The sequence below is a fragment of the Podarcis pityusensis genome (genome assembly GCF_964106645.2).
Source record: "Podarcis pityusensis genome assembly, chromosome: 16".
Lineage (NCBI taxonomy): Eukaryota > Metazoa > Chordata > Lepidosauria > Squamata > Lacertidae > Podarcis > Podarcis pityusensis.
Genome location: NC_138041.1, coordinates 14,945,014 through 14,968,378, shown reverse-complemented (window position 1 = coordinate 14,968,378; position 23,365 = coordinate 14,945,014). Strand labels below are relative to the sequence as shown.

The following is a 23,365-nucleotide window of genomic DNA, read 5'->3' as shown; positions in this document are numbered from 1 at the left end:
CGACCGCCACCGCCAGGTGGGGCCGGAACTTCGCGTCGGTGACCTGGTTTGGCTCTCCACTCGCCACCTCCACCCCTCTCGACCTTCGCGGAAGTTGGACGCCCGCTTCACCGGCCCGTTCCCTATCGTAGACCAAATCTCTCCTGTGGCATTCCGTCTCCGGTTACCCGCAACCCTGAAGGTTCACCCGGTCTTCCACAGGTCCCTTTTGAGTCCGGTGGCCCCACCCGACGAGTTCCACCCGAACCGTCCCCGACCGCAGCCAGTGTTGGTTCGGGGAGAGCCTGAGTACGAGGTGGAACGCATCCTGGACTCCCGATACCGCAGGGGAAAGCTGCAGTATCTCATTGACTGGAAGGGGTACGGACCGGAGGACCGTTCCTGGGAACCAGCGGCCAATGTCCACGCACCTGCCTGCCTCCGAGAGTTCCACGCGACGTACCCCGGCAAGCCGGGTCCGGACCCTCGGTTGAGGGGGGGGCCTGGGAGGGGGGATGGTGTGATGGCCTGGGATTCCGATTCGGAGGATGAAACAGAGGAATCCCAGCCTGCACAGGAGTCCCCGCCTCCAGGGCCGGCTGAACTGGGGCAAGGCCTAGATGCTGAAGAGCCTGCACCTGTGGCAGTGCATCAGGAGCTGGCCCCAGGTGAAGCCCTTCTGGCCCCAGAGGGGCTTGACGACTCAGTGGCCACAGGTGAGCCTCCTCCAGGGCCCAGTAACCCTTCGGCCTCTCCTGATCTGCAGAGGCTTAGGGCAGAGAGGCGAAGGGAACTGGTTGCCCCCAGGAGGAGTGCTCGCCTTAAGGCCAGAGGAGGCGGGGCTCCTGGGGACCGGGACCGCCCCTGGCCTTAGAAGAGGATAAAAGCCCAGTCAGCCCGGCCCCAGGTTGCGGGAGCAACGTCGTTGTTGGCTTCGGACCTTCCTGTGTTCCTGATCCCTGCTCGGCCTCCTGTTCCTGACTATCCGGTACTCCTGTTCCCTGCTCGGCTTCCTGTTCCTGACTATCCGGTACTCCTGTTCCCTGCTCGGCCTCCTGTTCCCGACCATCCGGTGTTCCTGTTCCCTGCACAGCCTCCTGTTCCAGCGTTCCTGTTCCCCGCCCGGCTCTCTGCCTCGGACCTTGCCCCTCTTCGTGTGGACTCTGCTACACCCAAGGTACCTTACCCCCGGGACCAGCACAGAGGCATTCATGATGAGTTCCGGCTCCTCTTTTTCTAGAAAAATAGCACTGCTCCTGACTCTCCTTCTCTCTACAGCACACCCGCCCCCCTTCTCGGCCCTTCCAGGAGAGGGGGGGGGCTGGTGTCCACTCAACTCAGCCCCCTCCCTGGTGGCTGGAATCAACGTGGAGCCGCCAGTTCCCAACCCTAATCCCAACCAGTCCCAAAATGCGGAAATTAGGAGTTTGTGGGTGGGTGTCCCCACTTCCCCCAGGGGAAGGGGACATCAAGGGGGTCAGAATAGGCAGAGCCCCCTACTCACGGTTGTAGAGAGTGATGATGTGGAGGCAGTTGAGCAGCTGCCTCTTGTACTCATGAATCCTCTTCACCTGGATATCGAAGAGCGAGTTGGGGTTGATCTTCACTTTGTACTCCTTCTCCAGGTAGGCAGAAAACTTCAGCTTGTTCTCCTGATGTGGGAGGGAAGGCAGAGGGGTGTGAGTTTTCCCAGAGCACACCCACAAAAACACAACTGCGGACGCAAGAGAAACACCACAGGGCCCAAAGCGTTTTATCCTGTTGTAAAATCAGTTGATTTAACAAAAGGGATATTGCTGCTTACTAGAGCAAGACTTTTGATTCCAGACTCTCAAACTGCATTACATCCCCCCAACCCCCTATCCAGTGACTCTCTTCTGCCAAAGAGGGGGGCACATTATCGGGGGGCACCAAATACAGAACAGGACAGGGTGGGGGACTGCATAGCCCGCAAATGTCCTGGACCGGGACATCCCATTTTTTTTTTATCAAAAGAGCACAGAGGCCGTTTGGGCTGACATGATCTCATGTGATTTTGCGGGTCAATTCCCCCCCCCCCAAAAAAATTGCTTTTGTTCCAGGCCCACGATTCTGTGCACTGCCTCCAAATGCGCATTTGCGGGCAGTGTGTGTGAAAAAAGTACTTTTGGGTACTTTTGCAGTGCAATGCGAAATCACGCAACCAAAACAGCCGCCATTCTCTCACAACAGAAAAGAGAGAGAGAATATGAATTGGCAAAACAGAAATACGTGACGAACTACGTCCTGTATTGAATCAATACAGCATTTTACATTGAAATACAGGACAATCCTATATTATACAGGATGGGTGGCAACCCTACCCTCACCTCTGAGCATCAGCTTGATTCCCACTGAATTCCAGTGAAGGACAAAGAATCCAGCCTCTCCCTTGGGAAAGGAGGCAGTCCGCCAAACAGGCAGGAGGGGGGTCTTCTGGGCGCCAGCATGACACGAGAGGCTTGTTACAGTTTACATACATGCGCTCACAGAGTGTCAGGGTACTGCTGACCACAGCCCCTTGTGGTGGGTTGGATAATTGCAGCTTCTTCCCGGGGAAGGAATCTCCAGAGCGGCTCCACCCACCCCAGCTGCCCATTGGTTCATCCTGGGCAGGAAGGAGGATAAAAGGACTTCCTTACTTGGCAGTTGAGCCTCCCTTGGGCAACACAGTCTACCTGAGCTCTTGTGTGTGCCTTGAATGTTTGGCCTTTCAGCTCCCAGTTCCTGACTGTTTTCCAAACTACTACCACCAGCCCAGCCCTGGCCCATGGAACCCTTATTCCTCACCTGTTTGACTTTTGCCACGTCCCGGATGAAGCCTTCATCTTCCACAAAGTTCAGGAGTTTCTTCAGCTGATCCAAGTCGGAGATGTAGTCTTCCCCAATGCGCTGGAGGAGGAAATGGGAAGAGAAAACTCACCACAAGCCCCCCAGGAAGTGTGGAGTGTGGGGCAACAGCAACCAGGAGAGGCACTCCCTCCTCTCCCCTCTGTGCTGGCCGCTTTCCCTCACCCTTCCTGTCCGAACAGTAAGATTTACGAGCGTCCTAAGGCTTCACACAAGGCCAAACCTATCCCTGGTTTTCAACGCTCTGATCAGGGAAGGTGTGAAACAATAATCAAAAGCACCACCAAGCCGCATGCAGAGGGTCTTTTTGATGTGCCATGTAAGAGCCACAGCCAGCTCATCTCAGGACCAAATGGGATGTGACAGTTAATTGCAGGAGTGCAGCTGATGGGCATGTGTTTTGTTATGGAAACCTGCAAACTGAGAGGAAGCTTCCCTTAAAATGCAAATAGCAGTCTTTGGGGAGGCAGAGAGAGAAAGGGTTAAATTCCACACACACACACACACACACAAACACACACTCCGAACACAGCAATTAATGGCAGGCCCAGTTTGGCCATCTGATCTCCGATTTGGGCTTCCACATGAGGAGGGGTCCCTTAAGCCAGAAGAAAACTAGCAGACAAACTCAAAGGTATGGATGCAAAAATTAATTTGATTCTATAATGCCAAGTGGAGGGGTAGTTAAGAAATACAATGGCATTTTATATCCAACAGATTTCAAAAAATCAATACTTCCACCTTTACACACACACACACACACACACACACACACACACACAGGCTTAATCCAACTGTAATTGAGAATATTGCATTAAAATGCCATTGAAGAGACTAAACGTCCATATTTTAGCAAGCGAATCAAATGTGGGAGCCGACCGGCCCAAAATTATTTGTTTGTTTTTCAAGTGAAACCTCCAAGACTTTGCATTTGGCCAAATAGGGGAAATAGCAAAGCCAGCAGGGAGGGCCTCATCCTGCTTATCTTCACCTCGGCAATGATTTCAGCCAGCCCTGGGTTGCACAAGACCAGCCAGCGACGGGGGGTGATGCCGTTGGTTTTGTTCTGGAATTTGTGAGGCTCAAACTCATAGAAGTCTTTAAACCTGGAAGAGGAGTAAGAGGAGAACTGCAGTTAGAGGCACTTGTGGGATTTGACGGACCAACACTCTGGCAGTTTCATATGTTCATAACAGCCACCCAACAATGTGTCACGGGACCAGAAGAGGGCAGGAAAGGAAAGGGGGGTGAAGCCTGCCTGTCGTGGGGCAGAGTACCTACACGGTGGCCTTCAGGATCTCAGAGTGGATGCGAGCCACGCCATTGACAGCATGGGAGCCCACGATGCAGAGGTGGGCCATGTTGATGCGCTTGACGCTGCCTTCCTCCACCATAGACATGCGGCGCATGCGGTCGAGGTCCCCGGGGAACTTGGCATAGACTTTCTGCAGGGACAGAAGGGCACCCCAAAGAAGACATTAGCACCCATTCCCATTTATAGGGCCCATCCCCTCCCCGCCATCTCTGCTCCAAGCCCAAGCACAGAACCAGGGCTTGAATTAGAGCAGGGTTTCCCAAACTTGGGCCTCCAGCTGTTGTTGGTCTACAACTCCCATCATCCCTAGCTAGCAGGACCAGTGGTCAGGGATGATGGGAACTGTAGTCAGCTGGAGACCCAAGTTTGGGAAACACTGAATTCGAGGAAGTGGAACCAAACCCCCCTGACCAGTTTGCTTTTAAAATGCCACTGGAGAGAGAGAGAGATGATTTAGCAAAAACAGTGGGGATAGGAGTGTGTTCATTCAAAGCCCCCCAGTTTTCTGTTGCCCAACAATTCAGGCACTGACTGGAAGTGTCCTGAGGGGTGCCTTCCTTACTCAGCCCTCGAGCTCCTTCCCCAGAGGTAGATGAAGGGCCAGCATCAGATTAAGACCTTTAGAGGCCCTATGCACCTTAAAGATTTTGGTGCCCTCATATATACCTATTTCAAAATATGAACAATAATAACCTGCAAAATGTAATTTTTATTTTTCAAAATGAAATGGAACCCACAGTAAGAAGGGAAAAAATGTTTGTGTACTTGCACTTTATTTATATTTGAAAATACCGTATTTTTCACTCTATAAGATGCACCAGACCACAAGACGCACCTAGTTTTTGGAGGAGGAAAACAAGTAAAAAAATATTCTGAATCTCAGAAGCCAGAACAGCAGGAGGGATCGCTGCACAGTGAAAGCAGCAATCCCTCTTGCTGTTCTGGCTTCTGGGATAGCTGCGCAGCCTGCATTCGCTCCATAAGACGCACACACATTTCCCCTTACTTTTTAGGAGGGAAAAAGTGAGTCTTATAGAGCAAAAAATACGGTAATTATTTTTTTCCAATTGCAAAACCTTTGATCAGATCTTCAAAAACAAATCTTACATCACATATCTGCTTTTATACATAGTAAGATAAGGTATCATCCAGCCTGCTTTGTTGCAATAGTTGTTCTGTTGTGATTTTTTAATATACTTCAGCGGAGAAAGTGAATGCTCAGACGAGCAAATTTGTGACCATTCATGTTAAAAATCCAGCAACGATGAATTTCTGCGGTGCCCTCTTTCCTCGATGCCCTAAGCACATGCTTATTTTGCTTAATGGTTCATCCAGTCCTGGGGAGGGTGCAGGGAAGGCTCCACCCAACTCCTCACCCCCCTCCACCCGCCCCCAGTGGCCTCCCTTCTCTCCCACCCGGGGCTACTGAACTCACATCGAGGAAGCGCTGGTTGATCTCATAGATGATCTCCAGGTGGCGGGGCAGAAGGGCCTCAAAGAGGTGGACAGGCCAACGCTCCAGAGCCTCTGGCAGCACGGTGTGGTTGGTATAGGCACAAGTTCGCACTGTGACATCCCAGGCCTAGAAGGGACAGAGAGAGAGACTGAGAGAGAGAAGCAGCAGCAGCCCTTGAGCCAAGCTGGACCAGCTCAGGAGGATCCTGCTGCCTGACCGATTGATGGTGGCTCTGCAGGGTCTTCAAAAGTGACCAGAAAACAATGATGGAGAAAGCAGATAAGAGAACCCCACCCCACAATGCAACCCCTTGGGTATCCCTGGTGAGGAGGAGCACAACCGTGAAAGGGAGACCCAATTAAAAGCTTGTTTCTAACAGGACTGCCTCCTGTTTCCTTGACATGCCCCTGGAACGGGAGGACATGGACACAAGCCAATATACCCCTTTCAATACCACTACTACCAACAATGTTTTTTAGAAAAGCTGTTGGGAAAGGAGCCCAAAGTAAAGCCACCCTCCCACCACACCCCTTTCTGCCCTGCTGGTCCAGGCCTGACCAGGCTTTTGATTTTGTGGCTTCTCTGCCCACCTGGTAGGATTGCGGGACCTGAGCCTTTCCCAGGGTTTCATTTCAGCCAGAGCTACCAAGGGGAAGGGGTCTGTGTTGGATCCTGTGTTCGTTTTTGGAAGGGGTAAGCAGAGGCACTCTTTGAGCACCCCCAGAGAGCCTGTCCCTCACATCGGAGCAGCTGCAAGGAGCTGTCCTGGGATTATGTGGAAAGAGCCAATTCTCCGGGCGTCCCTCCTATGGGAAACCTGTCTGGCTCCCTCTCTCTGCCTGCCTGCCAGCGAGCCTCACTTGCCGAGTGCAGGGCTCCTTTAAACAATGGGTGCTGGAGCGAGAGAGTGCTCAAGCCACCCAGGCCACCAGTTTCCCCCTGCCTTGCCTGACCCCTGCCTGGGACACTCACAAGATGAAGATGCTTCTTAAATATTCTTGTCTTCTCTGAATTTTTTTTAATTTTTTTTTGTAGGGAAAGTTCTTTGGCTTTTTAGCAGGAACATTGATGTGTTTGGTTTTTATACTGTTGAAAGGTTTTGAATTTGCATCGTTTGTAGCATTTGCATTTGCATGATTGTATTTTTGTGTGTATCTGTATTTGTGTGTATCTGGAAGGGTTTTGGCCTGACAGGCAGCATATAAATAAACAAGAACATTAACATAACATTCCTCTTCCTGCTGTCAGAGTTTCCTTTGGCTGTTGGGTCCTGTTTCATTTAGCGCTCGGGTCATATAAATGCATTTTATGATTGTGACTTCATTGTCGTTTTAAATAGTCATAAGCTGCCTCATGAAAAGGCGGGCTAGACATTATTTACATAAATAAGCTCCGTGGGGAAGGATTTCTGCATCCGTCCACCCTGCTCTGGCACCAACCATTGCTTAGAGTCCAGCAGCTCCTCACCTTGTCCCAGTCCAGCTTCTCAATGTCCACTAAAACCCTCATGAGTTCTGGGATGGCCAGGGAGGGATGGGTGTCATTGAGCTGAATAGCAACCTGGAGGAGGCAAGGAAAGAGAATCAGGTAGAGAGGTCAGAATGGAGAAATCAAGGCCGCCCTGTGCCTCCCTTCCCTTGGTGCCCTAAGCAAATGATTATGTTGCCTTAATGGTTAATCCAAGGGACACGGGTAGTGCTGTGGGTTAAACCACAGAGCCTAGGACTTGCCGATCAGAAGGTCGGCGGTTCGAATCCCCATGACAGGGTGAGCTCCTGTTGCTCAGTCCCTGCTCCTGCCAACCTAGCAGTTCAAAAGCACATCAAAGTGCAAGTAGATAAATAGGTACCGCTCCGGCGGGAAGGTAAACGGCATTTCCGTGCGCTGCTCTGGTTTGCCAGAAGCGGCTTAGTCATGCTGGTCACATGACCTGGAAGCTGTACGCCGGCTCCCTCGGCCAATAAAGCGAGATGAGTGCTGCAACCCCAGAGTCGGTCACGACTGGACCTAATGGTCAGGGGTACCTTTATCTTTTAATGGTTAATCTAGCCCTGCTCCCACCCCATTGCAGAGTCCTCACGGGAGGGAGGAAGTGTAACTGCCAGGAGCCCCCCATTTCCAGATGAACCTGGCTCTCCCTCTGGCCTTTGCACACTGCTGAGTGAAAACAGGCAGGCGAGGGAGCAAGGGAGGCCAGCTGCCGATCCTTGTCACCGGCTGCCACTTCTGCTGAGCCCAAGGGACAGAGAGGAGCAGCAACAGGCACGGAGGAGACATTGGCAGGCGACTGACAACAATGCTGGCCCCAAACACCAGGGCAGCCTGCACTCCAAGCCCCCATCAGAGAAACCAGCCCCGCTACCTTGTCTGGGAAGGCATCGAAAGAGGTGCGGACAGGATCGCGGCTGCCAAACTTGGAGGACTTGAAGCGGCGGATGATGTCTTGCAGTGTGGCGGCCACGACAAAGTACTCCTGCTTCAGGCGCAGCTCCTTGCCCTCAAAGAACTGCGGAGGAGGGAGGCAAGGGGAACCCAAAGGTCAGCACAAGGAAGGCAGGGGAGGAAGGAAACGTAACTGCTGGGAGCCCCCCTCCCCCATTACCATAAGCAAAAAGATGAGCACTGTGGCAACTTAAGAGCAAAAGCCACATTTGTTTTTAAGGCACCGCAAGATGACTGCCCGGCCCCACAACCTACTGAGTTGCCATGTTTTGAAGAGCAAAAAAGAGGACACATTTGCCAACTTCTGCTTTTAACTACGGAACGCTATGATGATTCTCATTTAAATACCCCTACTGTATGTAGGCTATAGAAGCTGTGATATACTGCTAGTAACAGCATTCTTAACTTTCAACAACAACAACATCATCATCATACATATTGTTCCCTCGCTTGCGACATGAAAGTACTTGGGCTCATATTCACATCTTTGTGAACGTAAGTGTGCACAGAAAAGTTTATTAAACTGTGCATATGGACTGTCCTTAAGGGCAGGGGGCTGTTACCTCTTACCCTCTCAGACTCCTCCCCAATATCTTGCTGCTGAGTCAATGTCCTTTCAGTTCAGCCACAAGAGAAGAGACTTATACAGTACAGTATGTAGATAGTTTAAGATGCTGCCCTGTTGTGATTCTCTGTGGCAGACTAGCTTAGCTGGGTGTCTTAGATCTGAGTCTAATGCACTAGAAAAAAAATATTGGGGTACTGTAAACAAACAAAAAAACCCCAGACATTTTGCCAAATTTTAAAAATCTGCCTGGACAGATTTTACTCCTGAAAAAGAGAACATCTTCGGGGGGAAAGGGAACGTATGGCAACCAGACCTGGAAAAGAGATGTGTCCTGGAAAAGGAGGACGTATGGCAACCCTAGCAGGGGGCTCCCCTTCTGAAATTTGTCCACGTCTCTCAAGAAATTGACAGGTGCTGCCCAGGATCCCATTGGGAGCCAGGAGTCCTGGGTTCTAATCACTCCCACTCTACCAACAGGCAGAACAGCAGCAACAGAGGTGGAAAACAGAAAGTTCTTTGGAAGTGGAGCTCCCAGTGTGTACCATTTCACAGTGCATTTGTTCCATCTTTCGGCAACGTGATATAAAGTTTATGTGTTTTCCTGAAACGTTTTTTTGATGTGTCTAGATCCATCCTCAGAGGCAGGAGAGGAAGCTGGGAGGGGGGCCAAGAGGCAGGCTGCTGAAGATTCCAGGGAGTCTCCCCACTACTTCTGCAACCAGCTCCCCTCCCCCCCGCCCCCGTTCTCCCAAAACACACAGAGAAACGAAGAGGGCGGAGCGAAGAGAGACAAGGTGAATAAGTCTGAGATTGCTGGAAGTGGTGGGAAGGCAGGGTCCTTCAGTCCTTGCAACTGCCTCATTGGGACAAGACCTACTGGGAAGGGTTGCTGTGATCACGAGGCCTGCGCTGTTTTGGTTTCTTTGAATAAAGAGCTAACTTCACTGACACCAAGTGTTTTTTAATGCTCACCTGCTCCTGACTCCAGCTCCTGACACCAGGTGGCACGAGAGAAGACTGGCTGGGGGCTCAAGAACAAGAGGGGGAGCTCTGCTGCCCTGCCTGCTGCCTGGGGAGGTTGCCCCTTGCTGTCCAATGGTAGAGCTGGTCCCTGTCTCCTTCTCCCCCTCATCTCACTCCCACTGCTGCTCTGGAAAACAGCGGCTCGGGGAAGGCACACCACTTTTATGCTGGGCTGTCCCAGGGAATACTGGAGACCACAAACTGGGAGCACCTTGGTGTGGTCCTTCAGCCAGCGTAGATAGGAGAAGAGGGCTCAGAAACCACCTCAGACTTTTATTTTCTTCTGCTCGCTCTCATCCTGTGCAGTATCAGATGCAAGTCTAGCCTCTACATTAGTCTCCCCACAACTCCCTGAATAGACCTGCACATTTCTGGAACATTCTCTCACACATCAGGAAACTGAAATTACAGAACTTACGTTGTCGTTGGGATACAGGACCCGGGAAATGTTCTCAGCCAGGTTTCTGTCCAGCACTGCCTGGATGTAGCCACCGACATTAACTGGGAGAGAAAGGGAGAGAGACGATGGATGCAATCTATTCAAATGGGGCAAAAGTTATACAAAGCTGTCAGAAGCTGCCTTGGAGGGGGCTGGACTAGATGACCACCTGTGTCCCTTCCAACTCTATAGTTCTATGGTTATAAGTCAGCCTGTTTCTCTAGCCAGCTCAGTGCTGCCTGCTCTAACCAGCAGGGGCTTTCCCAGCCTGACCTGGTGGTGGGAACTGAACCTGGGACCTTCTGAATGCCAAGCAGGTGAGCTCACTAAGAGATGGGACCTTAGAGCAGGTCGTGCAGCCTAGAGCATGACGCCCGGGTTCTCCAGGGTGGTCTCGGGCAGGAAGAAGGGGGGCCTTTCCCATTACCTGCTGGCACCCGATTCTTTTCTTAAGCGGAGAGATGCCAGCAGAGGTTCTGCATGCCAAGCAGGTGCTCTGCCACTGAGCTATGATGGCCCCTCCCCTAAGTGAGGTGCAAGGAAACCTCTAAGGATGGCCTGCACCCACAAATGCTGCAGAGTTCTTGTCGGTAGCCAAACACACACTGAGAGACAGATATATGGAGTGAAAGAGGAAAGAGCTTCCTGTCTAGCAGGCATCGATAGGCTTCTCCTCCATTAATTTGTCCATTAAAGCCATCCAAATTGGTGGCCATCACTGCTTCCTGTGGTAGGGAGTTCCACAGTTTAGCTATGCGCTGCATGGAGAAGGACTTTCTTTTATCTGTCCTGAATCCAACATTCAGCTTCTTCGGATGTCCAGAGTGTTAGGAAAAGGAAAAACTTTTCTCTGTCCACTTTCTCCAGATCTGAAATGCAGGAAGCTGCCCCACACTGAGTCAGCCTATTGGGTCCACTGTCTACACTTACAGGCCCCGCCTCTCTAGGGGCAGGGGATGTTCCCTGTCCCATGTGGAGATGCCAGTGGGGATTGAACCCAGGGAACCTTTCGCATGCCAAGGAAACACTCTGCCTGCTGAGCCACACAAGGCCTTGCTGCTTGCAATCCACTTACAGTCCTTCAGGTTGAACTCATTGGGTGCCCGAGCAGACCACAGCCGCATGGTGTTGACGACGTTGTTGCGATAGCCGGGGACGGGGGTGTCGTAGGGGAGGGCAAGGACCACCTGCAAGGCAAGGGGGAAGGTTTTGAACTGGCCTTGGGGGCCCCTGCTGAGCACCCACGACCAGACAGCAAACCTGGTCAGACTGCCTGGGATGAAGAGGGGCACAGCAGCAAGACCCCCACTCCTGCAAGAGAGGGCCTAGGAGCAGGGGGGGGACCTAGAGGTTGCCTTGGTTGGCCACTGCCAAGGGCACAAGCCCAAGGTGTGTGTACAAAAATTGCACCTCTCCACTCTGGCTCGAAGCGACTAGGAGCTCACCCACTCGGCTGCACACTGCCCAGGCTGCTCCGGGCACAGGAATCTGGCCGCTGGTGTGGGCCGTCAGAGCAGCCCTGCAGAGCCCCCTCCCCAGTTGGCTGGTGGTGCTATTTAAAGTGTGGGCAGAGCACCAGCAGAGCTTGGAAGGAAGAAAGAGCAGGAGGCAAGAGTTGCAGGAAGGGGGGGATGCAAGGAAGGAGGCAGAAGGGAAAGGAAGGAGGGAGGCAAGAAGGCAGGCAGACCGATGGAGGAGGAAGTGGAGGAAGAGAGCAGAGCAGACCCAACCTTGATGGCCGTGGAAGAAGTCACTGGCAGAACGTGAAATGCAACAAAAAGCAAACCTATTGAGTTTTTGGTCCATGGTCTCTCCAGGCTTCAGAGGTGCCAATTCAGCTCCTTGCAATGGGCCCAAAGAAGCCTTGGCTTCCCCACCTATGAGCTCAGCACCATTTCTGGCCCCTGCAAGCAACACCAGGGCACATCTGTGCACATCTGAGCACACGCACACCATATTTGTACTGGGGAGGCAGAATCCTTATTATCATTGTTTATAAAATTTCTATGCCACTCTTCATCCAAAGGTCACAGGACGGTTAAGCCACATAAGAACACAAGAATACAAAGCAAATCTACCCCCGCCTTCCGATACCCTTCTCTCATTCCTACTGACCTGGGTGTCTACCCATTTCACGCCATCATGGTCATGCTGGACGCGGCCGTAGAAGTGCACAGGGATCATGTACTCTGGGCGGGCCTTCTCCCAGGGGTTCCCATAGCGCAGCCAGTCGTCAGCCTCCTCCACCTGCCAGCCCCCGCAGATCTTCTGGTTGAAGATCCCAAACTCGTAGCGGATGCCATAGCCATAGGCTGCCAGGCCAAGGGTGGCCATGGAGTCCAGGAAGCAGGCTAGTTGGAGAAGGAAAGGAAAGGGTTAGCGGAGCCAAAGGGGGTTTGGGCTGCATTCCTCTAGGGCTTCCACAGGAATGGATGGATTGGTTGAGTTCAAATATATGCCACTTCCACACAACGGGCTGCTGGGCCTAATAGCGGCTTACAGCAAACATTAAAAGTGTCCAAATACAGAGCATTGGAAATACCACTACAGGATATGTCAGTATAGGACTAATTTAGCCAGCGAGCCCTGGTGATCATCTAATGTTTATTGGATGGATTTCCCCCCTAAATTGATTTTTAAATTCTGAATTTATTGTTATTCACGTTTTATACTGTATTTTATGCTGGGTTTTGTTGTTGTTGTTTTTTGCATCAATTAAGTGTTTTAAATTTGTTGTTAGCTGCCCAGAGCCCGGTTTCCTGAACCGGGAAGGATGGAGTATAAATAAAAAATTATTATTATTATTATTATTATTATTATTATTAAATTTTAAAATGGCAAAAAACATCAATTTGGCAAACGCAAGGGAAAAGGAGCAAGCTTGTTTTCTGTTGCTCCGGAGGGGAGGACCCGCATCAGTGGACTCTTGTGACAAAGAAGGAAATCCCGACTAAACATTAGGAAGAACTTTCTGGAAGTAAGAGCTGTTTGACAGTGGAATGGACTCCATCAGGAGCTGGTGGACTCCCCTTCACTGTCAGGGGTTCCTTAACTCTGATTCCTGCCCTGCAGGTGTTGGGATAGATGCCTCTCGGCATAGCTGTCAACTTACAGATTTGAAAATAAGGGACCAGCAGCCTCGAAAATAAGGGATCAGCAGCCAAAATAAGGTATTTTCCAAGCACAGGTGTGTTCTGAGCCCCTCCAAGCCAAAGGCAGAAAGCCCAACCAGCAGCCAAACGAAGCCTCAAGCGGTGGTTCCCACAGCGCAGCAACCCGGCAAAGGGGATGCAGCAAGGAAAACCACCATCACCTCTCTGCTGGGAAGCGCTGAGCAAAGGCGAGTCCCCAGGCAATGCAGCCAATTTGATTGGCACAAGGCATTCAAGCTCCACCCCCCCAGTCGTTCTTAGACTCCTTATTGGGTGAGCAACGCAGCCAAGCAACACAGTTGGAGCCTCCCTCCTCCCTGGCCAGCAGGAAGAGAGGGAGAGGAGCTGCTTCCTTTGAAACCCAGGAAATTTAAGGGACATCATCAGTAAGGGACAGCAGCAGGACACAGTGCTGGGATAAGGGACTTTCCCGCCAAATATGGGACGGTTGACAGCTATGCCTCTCGGGGTCCCTTCCCATTCTATGATTCCATGGGACAGCCATGTTGGGAGGACGAGGAAGACCGTCAACACATGAGTGCGCTCCCGAGATCTTCGGCAGCCACAGGAAGGCCACGGTCATCCTAGCCCCACCGGGGGATGCTGCCAGGGAGAGAGAGGTGCTTGCAAAGCAGGGGCTCAGCCACCGAGTGGCAGCCCCTCCTCTGGTGGCTCACCTGCCAGGCGCCCGAGCCCTCCGTTACCCAGGCCAGCATCTTCCTCGATCTCCTGCAGCTCTTCCATGTCCAGGCCGAGCTGTTGGACAAAAGGAGGGTGCGGAGGGGAGAGGGGGTTGAATTAGCTCAGGTGGGGGTGGGAGGAAGCCCCCAGCCTCAGGAATCTCCCAAGCCTCCTTGGCCCATCACCACCAACCACCTTATCCACACACACCCCAGGCCCCTTGGCAGTCCCCAAACCTGGTAGGTAGCTTCATCGCAGGCATTCTGCAAGGCCAGGTTGACCATGGTGTTCTGCAAAGTGCGCCCCATGTAGAACTCCAGAGACAGGTAGTAGATGCGCTGCAGGAGGAAGAAGATTGAGGAGGAGTTAGAGAGGAGCAAAGGTGGACCTGTGCGCTTCTGTTGTGTTTATGGGAAGAAACTGTGCGCTGCTGTCTCCCACGGAGAGGATTAGATTTGGATTGTTGTTCTTATCACCATTGTGTTGTTTTTATTGAACAAGATGTTATGCCTTGGTCACCTTCGGCTTCTTGTTGTTTCGAAACACAATAGATTTTCTTTAGTTCCGCAAATATAAATATGGCACTGAGAACAATACTTTTAACTCTTTTTGAAATAAGTATTATAGTAAACTAGAGCTTAGTACCCGAAAAAGGTGGCTGGCAGATTGACGGGTGGGAAGGAATACTCATAGGAAAAAATAGATACAGTGGTACCTCAGGTTAAGAACTTAATTCGTTCAGGAGGTCCTTTCTTAACCTGAAACTGTTCTTAACGTGAGGTTTTGTTCTCATCCTGAAGCAAAGTTCTTAACCCGAGGTACTATTTCTGGGTTAGCGGAGTCTGTAACCTGAAGCGTCTGTAACCTGAGGTACCACTGTATATAATTGGACATATATAATAACTCCATAATAGTTTACATCATCCCCAGTAACGTATCCGGGTGACCATTTTCTTGTATCTTATTTCACCAAGACATAACAAACATGCCTCACTTTTCCAGAGGGGCTGTTGCGAAGCAAAGCCTAAACCACCATTGCTCAATTTACTGTGCCTCATTCGTGGCAGCGAGACTTTGCCACGCAGGTGGGAAGAAGCAAATTCCTTGAGGGTATGAGTGGTCAAGACTGGAGGCAGGATCCCGCTCCCTACAGGCTGAGGGGCTCTGGGGAGCAGCAGAAGAGCCCCACTGCTTTGGGGGCACTCGAGACATGCCGCTGACATGAACTAAACACTGCTGGAACTCCCTGATGCACCAACAGTTCCTGCAGCTGGTCCACCTGCCAGTGAAGAAAGCAAGTCATGGATGGGGTGCAGGGGGCAAGCAAGGGCACAATCACTTATCTTTAAAACGCTTTGTTCATTATTGGCATAATGATGAGCCCTCTTCTTCAGCGGATATGGCCCATTTGTTTTATAGCTCATCAATACCAGATTGACTGTATCATTCCACACATGTCGGCTCCGAAATAAAGACTCAGTGTGATCAACACAGCTAATCCCAGGTAAGTACGTCTAGAACTGCAGCCTTATTTCACAATTTGCATTTCTGTTTCATGATTTGAAATTTGTAATATATAAAGCCTGCCTGAGCCACTGGCTGAAAGCAGCAGATGTGAGCCACACAGCCCCTATTAAACTGCCTTATACCAAATCAGGCTATTGGCTGATCTAGCTAAACAAAAAAAAAAGGAGGCTCCAGTCCTCGCAGTTTTGGATAAAAGGCTGATTTACATAGGGACACAGCGAGTCATGCTATTGACCCATATAACCTCCAGGTGTTATTGGACTACAGCCCCCATCAGAGGCGGACTTAGGGCAGTGTGACCAGTACTTTCGCAGTGGACACTGAGCCTAGGGGGCGCCGCAGCTACAACATAGTGAATTGAGCAGAATGGAAGGCAAGAGGTTGGAGGGACCAAATTTTGGCCTTGCACAGGGTGCTGTGGGAATTTGAAAGACCCAAGTCTGCCGCTGCTTCCATCATCCCTGGCCATTGGCTGTGCTGCCTGCAGGGGCTGATGAGAGGTACCACATTGCTTACCTCTGGTCTACACAAACTTACAGCAGCTCTCCAGCCTTACAAAAAGAAGTCTTTTCCAGCCCTACCCAGGGGCTGAACCCAGCCCCTGCTGTGTGCCAGTGGTCCCTCCTGGGAGCACAGGAACCTGCCTTGTATTAGAACAGGCAGCTTGTCCACCTCAGCCTCCAGAGTGACACACAGACCTTTTATCTACTCACCCCTGGAGATGCCAGGGATCAACCGCGGCCCTTTCTGCCCGCCTGCCTGCCAAGAAAGGGCTACAGGTCCCTCTCCTGACAGTTCCCCTCTATTCTACCAGGAACTTAGGTGGTAGCCGTGTGGCCACTTCTGCATTGCAAAGAGAGAGACAAAGGCAACATCTCTTTTTGGATGTTATAGGAGCAAATTTAGAAATATTGTAAGTTACATAGAAAAGTAATGCATCTCACCGACAACAGACCAGCCAGCCTATGTGCCTGCTCGGTTGCTCTCTATATTGCATTCAGTGCTATTTTAATAATAATAAGGAGGAGGAGGTGGTGCTGGAACTCACTATGAACACCCCACTTATAATGGCAATGGCACCCACCTGAGAGGTGCCGGAACTGAGTTCTGGCTGGGGGGAAAAAGCCCTGATTGCATTTCTATCCCACTATTTTTCAGGAAGAGCTCAAGGTGACATACATGGTACTTCGTCTCCTCATTTAACTCCCACAACAACCCTGTAAGGTAAGTTAGACTGAGAAGCAGTGACCGAGCTCAAGGTCACTCCCCACAGAGCTTCAGGCAGAGGGCCTTCTCGGTAGTGGCGCCCGCCCTGTGGAATGCCCTCCCACCAGATGTCAAAGAAATAAACAACTACAGTACCAGACTTTTAGAAGACATCTGAAGGCAGCCCTGTTTAGGGAAGCTTTTGTTAGAAACTGCCCAGAGTGGCTGGGAAAAGCCAGCCAGATGGGCGGGGAATAAGTATATTATTATTATTATTATTATTATTATTATTATTATTACTACTTCATGGCTGAGTGGGGATTTGAGCATTGGTCCTCCAGGTCCCAATCAGACATTCTAACCACTAGGCCACACTGGCTTCAAGGCCTCCACACACTGTCTGCCCAGCTACTCTCCTTTCTTGCAGTTCTTTTAGATTTAAACAGAACTTGGAAGAGGACTGTCCTCTGTGAGGTAGGACACTCAGCCACATGGTACTTGGGGGGCCAACCAGCCATGGCTGGGTTCAGCCCACATGCAGGGGAACAACAGGGGTGGACTGGGAAAGGGTGTTATAAGGATGGAGATAATGTAAGCAAAGCTCTCTGAAGTTTTAGAAAACAACACATCAATGTATTATCTTTACCATATTTTTCGCTCCATAAGACGCACTTTTTCCCTCCTAAAAAGTAAGGGGAAATGTGTGTGCATCTTATGGAGCGAATGCAGGGGGGAGGCAGGCAGGAAAAGCCCCCAAGAGCCACACACAAGCTATTGCGGGCTTTTCCCCAGGAGCGAGAAGGGACTGACGCGGCCAGTCAGTCCCTTCTCCCTCCTTGTAGAAAAGCCCGCAGGAGCTGCGCACTCCTTAAAGCTTTTGCGGGAGGTGGGGGAATTGCCATAGTCGCACGCAGCCTCTCCCAGCCGGAGAGGCTGCATGCGGCTAAAGAAGCCAAGACAGCAAGCAGGATCCATCCCGCTCGCTGTCTTGGCTTCCTCTTTAGCCCCATGCAACCTCTCCGGCCGGGAGAGGCTGCATGCGGCTATGGCACAAGCCAAGACAGCCAGCAGGATGGATCCCGCTCGCTGTCTTGGCTTCTTTGCTCTTTGGGGCTGGGGAATAATATTTTTTTTCTTGATTTCCCCCTCTAAAAACTGGGTGCGCCTTATGGTTCAGTGCGCCTTATGGAGCGAAAAATACGGTATGTAGTATTGTGTCAGCATTGTTAGAGGGGCTTCAATCTGGCAAGCAGATCCCACCTCCTGATAAGCCCAGCCTCTCCTCATCTGGATCAGCCTGTGTCCCAGTAAGGAATGCCTCTGAGATATTCAAAAAGCAATGTGAGATAGATAGAGATAGAGAGATAGATAGAACAGGCAGCAAAACTTTACAAATGTTTGCTCAGTTTTAGGGCACATTTTCTTTGGGGGCAAAAATAGTGTTAATTTGTTTCTCAATGGCTGGCTGACACAGTCCGGCGGCAGAGAAGCAGGCAATGCTAGTAAATGTGAGTTTATTTGCAATGCTATCCTAATCTCGATTCCTGGATATTTTGGGAACTGGGTAGAGTTACTGAGGCTGCAGCCCTAGGCACATGCGCTAGCACGTAAGCCCGGGGTGAGGAATGAACGCAGAAGGACTTTGCTTCTGAGTGAAGATGCACTAGATGGTGCTGTTGGGGGGGGGGGAGACAGGCACTCTGTACATGCTCAGAGGCACCCTGCTTTCCTACTCCTACATATATTCTGTCGCTCCACTTAAAGTGCTCATTGCAGATCATTTCCCCGCACTAAATGTGCAACCAGAAACATTTCTGAACAGCAGGATTCCCAGTGTGGTCAATGCCTGGGATAGGACATCCTGCCACCAGCCAAACTCTTAGCATTCTCCAGCTGAGTGCTTACAAAATACTCATCTCCTCAAGAAGAAGCTCCATCTAAGGGACCTTTGTTGGTGCCCAGGCTTACTACCACGACTTACTAACCATTAGCAGCACTAATATATTTATTTATACATGTGATCTACAGCCTACCATTCCTCCAGTGAGTTCAGCCCTGCTTGAATGCACATGCGTACCGCAGATACCATTAGCTAGCTTGATTTCTCTGGGTATGGACCCTTACATAATCAAAAGGTCATCAACCATTCAAACTAAGAAAGTATCTGCAGGGTTGGGGAAATGCAAAGTTTGCAGAAGTACAGAAAACATTTATTAGAGACCCCACTCTGCAAAAACAAAGAAACAAACATAACCACAGCCAAATAAGAACTGTGCATGATATAATCAGAATGCTATTGGGGGCGGGGACCCAGAGGAAGGAAAGAGAAGGTGCTGGAAAATGGCAGAGTTGATCGGCTGGAACCTGAAGTGCAGCACATGCCACACTACACTGCAACATTTTGTTGCAGGCTCCCTACTACTACTACTAATAATAATAATAATTTATATTCTGCCTTTTCTCCATTGAGCTTAAGGCAGTTTGCAGGGTTCTCTCTCAATTTATCTTCACAACAACCCTATGAGGGAGATTAGGCTAAAAGAGAGACTAAGGTTGCCCAGTGGGCAGAGTGACTGAGTAGAGCAGGGGTAGGCAGCCTAAGGCCCGGGGGCCAGATCTGGCCCAATCACCTTCTAAATCTGGCCCACAGACGGTCCAGGAATCAGCATGTTTTTACATGAGTAGAATGTGTTCTGTTATTTAAAATGCATCTCTGGGTAATTTGTGGGGCCTGCCTGGTGTTTTTACAGGAGTAGAATACGTGCTTTCATTTAAAATGGATCTCTGGGTTATTTGTGGGGCATAGCAATTCATTCATTCCCCCCCCCCCAATATAGTCTGGCCCCCCACAATGTCTGAGGGACAGTGGACCGGTCCCCTGCTGAAAAAGTTTGCTCACTCCTGGAGTAGAGGTTTGGAGCAAAATCTCTCCTGTCCTCTGACCACTTTGGTCCTCAACTTAAAATAAGAATCAGTGTAAATTTACTGCAGCAGCAGCAGCAGCAGCATCGTGGCTCCGTGAGAATGACTTCCCACCAGTGACAGATAAGATCCAGCCTCCTCCACACAGCTGGAATGAGCAGAGCCGGAGTCCAGGGCAGGTCACCTGGTGAGCTCTGGGTGGGATCGAGCCCCCTTGACATTTCTCACTCCATGAATCCATGTCCTCAGGAATGACTGTGACACTCTGAGCATTCTCAGAGGCACTCCTATTGTTTGTTGTTTCATACGTCTCTAATTCTTAAACCCCTCTCTGTAAATGGGGGGGGGGGGGGGAGCACAATATGGGTTTCTTTGGAGAGCTAGCAGACATGAACCAAAGAGTGGAGATTGCAGGGAAAGAGCAGATTTTGGCTAAACATCAAGGCAACTTTCCTAATAGGAAGAGCCCTCGGCCAGTGGGGCAGTCTTGCCTCAGGGGGGTCGTGAGTGCTCCCTCTCCCTTCCTCTCCTTTGCTAGAGCTACTTAAGCAGAAATTGGGCAACCAGCCATCAGTGATACCAAAGTCCAGCTTGCACCCTGCGCTGAGGTGGGGGTTGGGCTGGATGACCTCCCAGACCCCCCTTCAGACTCTCACATTCTTTGATTCTACGTCCTGGGACTCAGCCACAGCACTGGTGTGGTTGCCAGCACAAACTAAGCCCCTTTTTGAGATACTGGGAATGAGCAGCAGGCAAGGAGGCATCACAAAGTAAAGGTGTTTCCTCTGGCAGAAGGAACCTGCGGCCAGGTACCCCTCCAGAACCAGAACGCAAGGCCCACCACTGCTGCTGCTGTTCCTCCACCGGCCGGCTGACCTTTCCAAGCTCCGCAAGCCGAGACCGGCCCATCTTGGGTCTGCTGCTGCCAGCTGTATCTGGTGTCCTTCCCCCGGAGCCTTGGTGCTGCTGACACAGGCCTATCCCGAAATTAAATGGCAAAAGTTCACAGCAAATGTCAGGCTGGGCTAAATTTAAAGAGGACGGGAAGGAGCTGCCTCCCCTGGCCAGGCCCATCCCTTTGTGATGCAGAGAGGGAGGCAGATACCTGGAGACCCCACCCCTACCCCCACCCCAATCTCTGGAAGGCTGAAATTGGGGTGGGTGGGGCAGATCTCCTGGATGTTCAAATGCGCCTGGGTATGCGGAATGAAAGTTGGGGGGGGGGCTGCTTTGCTTGGTCTTTGAACCTGAAACCAGGTCAGCTTAGTGATCCACACAGAACATAAACTATGGAACTCCCTGCTGCAGGAGACCACCCACATGGATGACTTTAACGGAGGAGTAGACATATTAATTGAGTGGGGGGCTGTTGATGGCTGCTAGCCATGATGGCGGAAGGCAGCAATGTTTCTGAATACTACTGGATGGAAACTGGGAGGGGGGGTCGCATTTCTTTCCCTCACCTACCACCTGAGGCCTGCAGAGCTCAAAGCGAAGGGCTGGAGCCTTGGGGTGGAACACCTGCTTGGCATGCAGAAGTTCTCCCCCTAACAGACCCCCAAACAGAAGGGGTTTTGCTCTCCAAGCTTCAGGTGGGCGTCTTAGGGCTTTTTGGCCCTCCATCCTGACCCGCGGATGGGAGCAGGTGGCCTCTCTCTCCCGCAGGCGGCGGGGAAGCGTCTTAAGCAGCTATTAATACCCCCGACCGAAGACTGGCTTGGATACCCCGCCTCCCCCGTCGCCCCGCCCTCCGGAGAGGGAGCTTCGACACCTGGAGCCACGGGGAGCGAGAGGACGGAGCTTGCTGGAACCCAGACATGCAAAGGGCACGCGGGGGGGGGGTCCGGAATAAGACACCGGGAGGAGCGCGGGGGGGGGGGGAGGCTGACACCAGTTCGAAGAAGGCACGGAGTGCGAAAGGTCAGGCAGGAGGCAGACGCTCCACAGAAGTACTTGAAGGAGCACCCCCCCAAAAAAAGTATTTCCCCTCCCCAATCCTTCCTCCCAGGTCACCGTCTAGTCTCACTGAAGGAAAGGAGTAAACTCCTTGCTCCCTCCCCCAGCCGACTTTGGAGGGGGAGCAACCCTGAGCGGACACCCACACCCCTCCACCGGCCCAGGTAGGGGGGGCAAGTAAGCACCGCCCCGTATATTGATCACATGACGGAGCTCACCCATACCATTTGAATGTCAGTACCCATCAACTTGTGGGGGGACTCAAATATTTGGGGGGGCTCCTATGGGCCCAGGGTCCTCCCTCGGCTGGGGGCCACGAGCCCCTCCCCCCTCCGGACCTCTCCCCCCTCCCGCGCTCCTTTGATCTCCTCCTCTTCCTCCTCCTTCCCAGACGGGCTCTCCCACCTTGGGGTCCTTCTCGTAGTAGTACTGCTGGGTGCGGATCCATCGCCCGACGAGGTGGTCGCGGACGGTGTGGGCGAGGGCGAAGTAGTAGTCGCGCGGGGTGGCGACGTTGCGGTCCTTGACGAGGGTGAAGTGCAGGTGCCGGTTGAAGTTCTTCTTCAGGTCCGTCACGTTCTCCACGCCCGCCAAGCCCCGCACGCTGATCTGCTTGCGCTTCTCGTGGTCGGACAGTGGCCGAGACATCCTGGCGGCAGGGAGAGTGGCGCGGAGCGGCCGGCTAGGTAGATGGCAGGAGGAGGACTCGACGGGGCGGGCTCCGGGGGCGCTGCGCTCTCTGCTTCGGCACCAGCAAATGCGCCCCAAGCCCCTCCCCTGGGGCGCTATTAAACCCCCGGCCCCTGCTGCATTATTCAGGAGGGGGGAAGGACCGCCCCCTCGCGCCTTCGACCCCGCCCACGCGCCCAGGGAATCCCCCGCCCCTCCTACGCCTCATGGGGACAGAGAGCCCAGAGGCTGCAGCTCTGAATCGGGAACCACAGTGGTACCTTGGTTCTCGAACTTAATCCGTTCCAGAAGTCCGTTCCATAACCAAAGCTTTCCAAAACCAAGGCACGCTTTCCCATAGAAAGTAATGCAAAATGGATTAATCCGTTCCAGACTTTTAAAAACAACCCCTAAATCAGCAATTTAACATGAATTTTACTAACGAGACCATTATTCCATAAATTGAAAGCAATAAATAATGTACAGTGGTACCTTGGGTTAAGTACTTAATTCGTTTCGGAGGTCCGTTCTTAACCTGAAACTGTTCTTAACCTGAAGCACCACTTTAGCTAATGGGGCCTCCTGCTGCCGCTGCGCCGCTGGAGCACAATTTCTGTTCTCATCCTGAAGCAAAGTTCTTAACCTGAAGCACTATTTCTGGGTTAGCGGAGTCTGTAACCTGAAGCGTATGTAACTTGAGGTACCACTGTACTGCAGCCACACAATCAATCAAGCAGTAGCTGAACTGGGTTCCACACAGTCACAAAAACAAAACAAAAAAACCTGCAAAAACAAAAGTGCAAAATAAATAGCAAAAACAGACCTCAGCGTAACACTCAAAACAGAAGTGTGGCACTGAAAATGGAGCATGTTCAGCTTCCGGGAAAAGTTTGCAAACTGGAGCACTTACTTCTGGGTTTGCCATGTTGGGTTCCAAATTGTTTGAGTACCAAGACGTTTGAGAACCTGTACTGCAGTGACAGAAGAGCTGGAAGGGTCCCTGGGAGCTGGGATCTCTTTGACACACACACACCCAATAAAATATTTGAGGGGGCCAGGCCATGGGCGTAGCCAGGATTTATTTTAGAGAGGGCAGGCTTCATGTTGGGGGGGCAGAACCAAATTATCCGCAATGCAAGTGGTCAGTTAGTCAAGTATTTTT

General features: G+C 51.5%; 1 protein-coding gene across 1 annotated transcript in view; it reads right to left on the bottom strand.

Annotated features, from left to right (window-relative positions):
* The window catches only part of PYGM (glycogen phosphorylase, muscle associated), a 32,283-nt gene extending 9,975 nt beyond the window's left edge, over positions 1 to 22,308 (bottom strand). The window contains exons 1-13 of the mRNA XM_080984416.1: positions 21,940 to 22,308; positions 14,160 to 14,261; positions 13,920 to 13,998; positions 12,206 to 12,441; positions 11,166 to 11,277; positions 10,070 to 10,152; positions 7,981 to 8,124; positions 7,086 to 7,178; positions 5,598 to 5,744; positions 4,129 to 4,292; positions 3,839 to 3,953; positions 2,788 to 2,889; positions 1,484 to 1,631 (exon numbers count right to left, since the gene is read on the bottom strand). Coding sequence (XP_080840542.1) covers positions 1,484 to 1,631; positions 2,788 to 2,889; positions 3,839 to 3,953; positions 4,129 to 4,292; positions 5,598 to 5,744; positions 7,086 to 7,178; positions 7,981 to 8,124; positions 10,070 to 10,152; positions 11,166 to 11,277; positions 12,206 to 12,441; positions 13,920 to 13,998; positions 14,160 to 14,261; positions 21,940 to 22,182 — 1,768 coding nt within the window. The 5' untranslated portion in view covers positions 22,183 to 22,308. The remainder of the gene's footprint in view (positions 1 to 1,483; positions 1,632 to 2,787; positions 2,890 to 3,838; positions 3,954 to 4,128; positions 4,293 to 5,597; positions 5,745 to 7,085; positions 7,179 to 7,980; positions 8,125 to 10,069; positions 10,153 to 11,165; positions 11,278 to 12,205; positions 12,442 to 13,919; positions 13,999 to 14,159; positions 14,262 to 21,939) is intronic.
* Between the last annotated feature and the right edge of the window lie 1,057 nt (positions 22,309 to 23,365).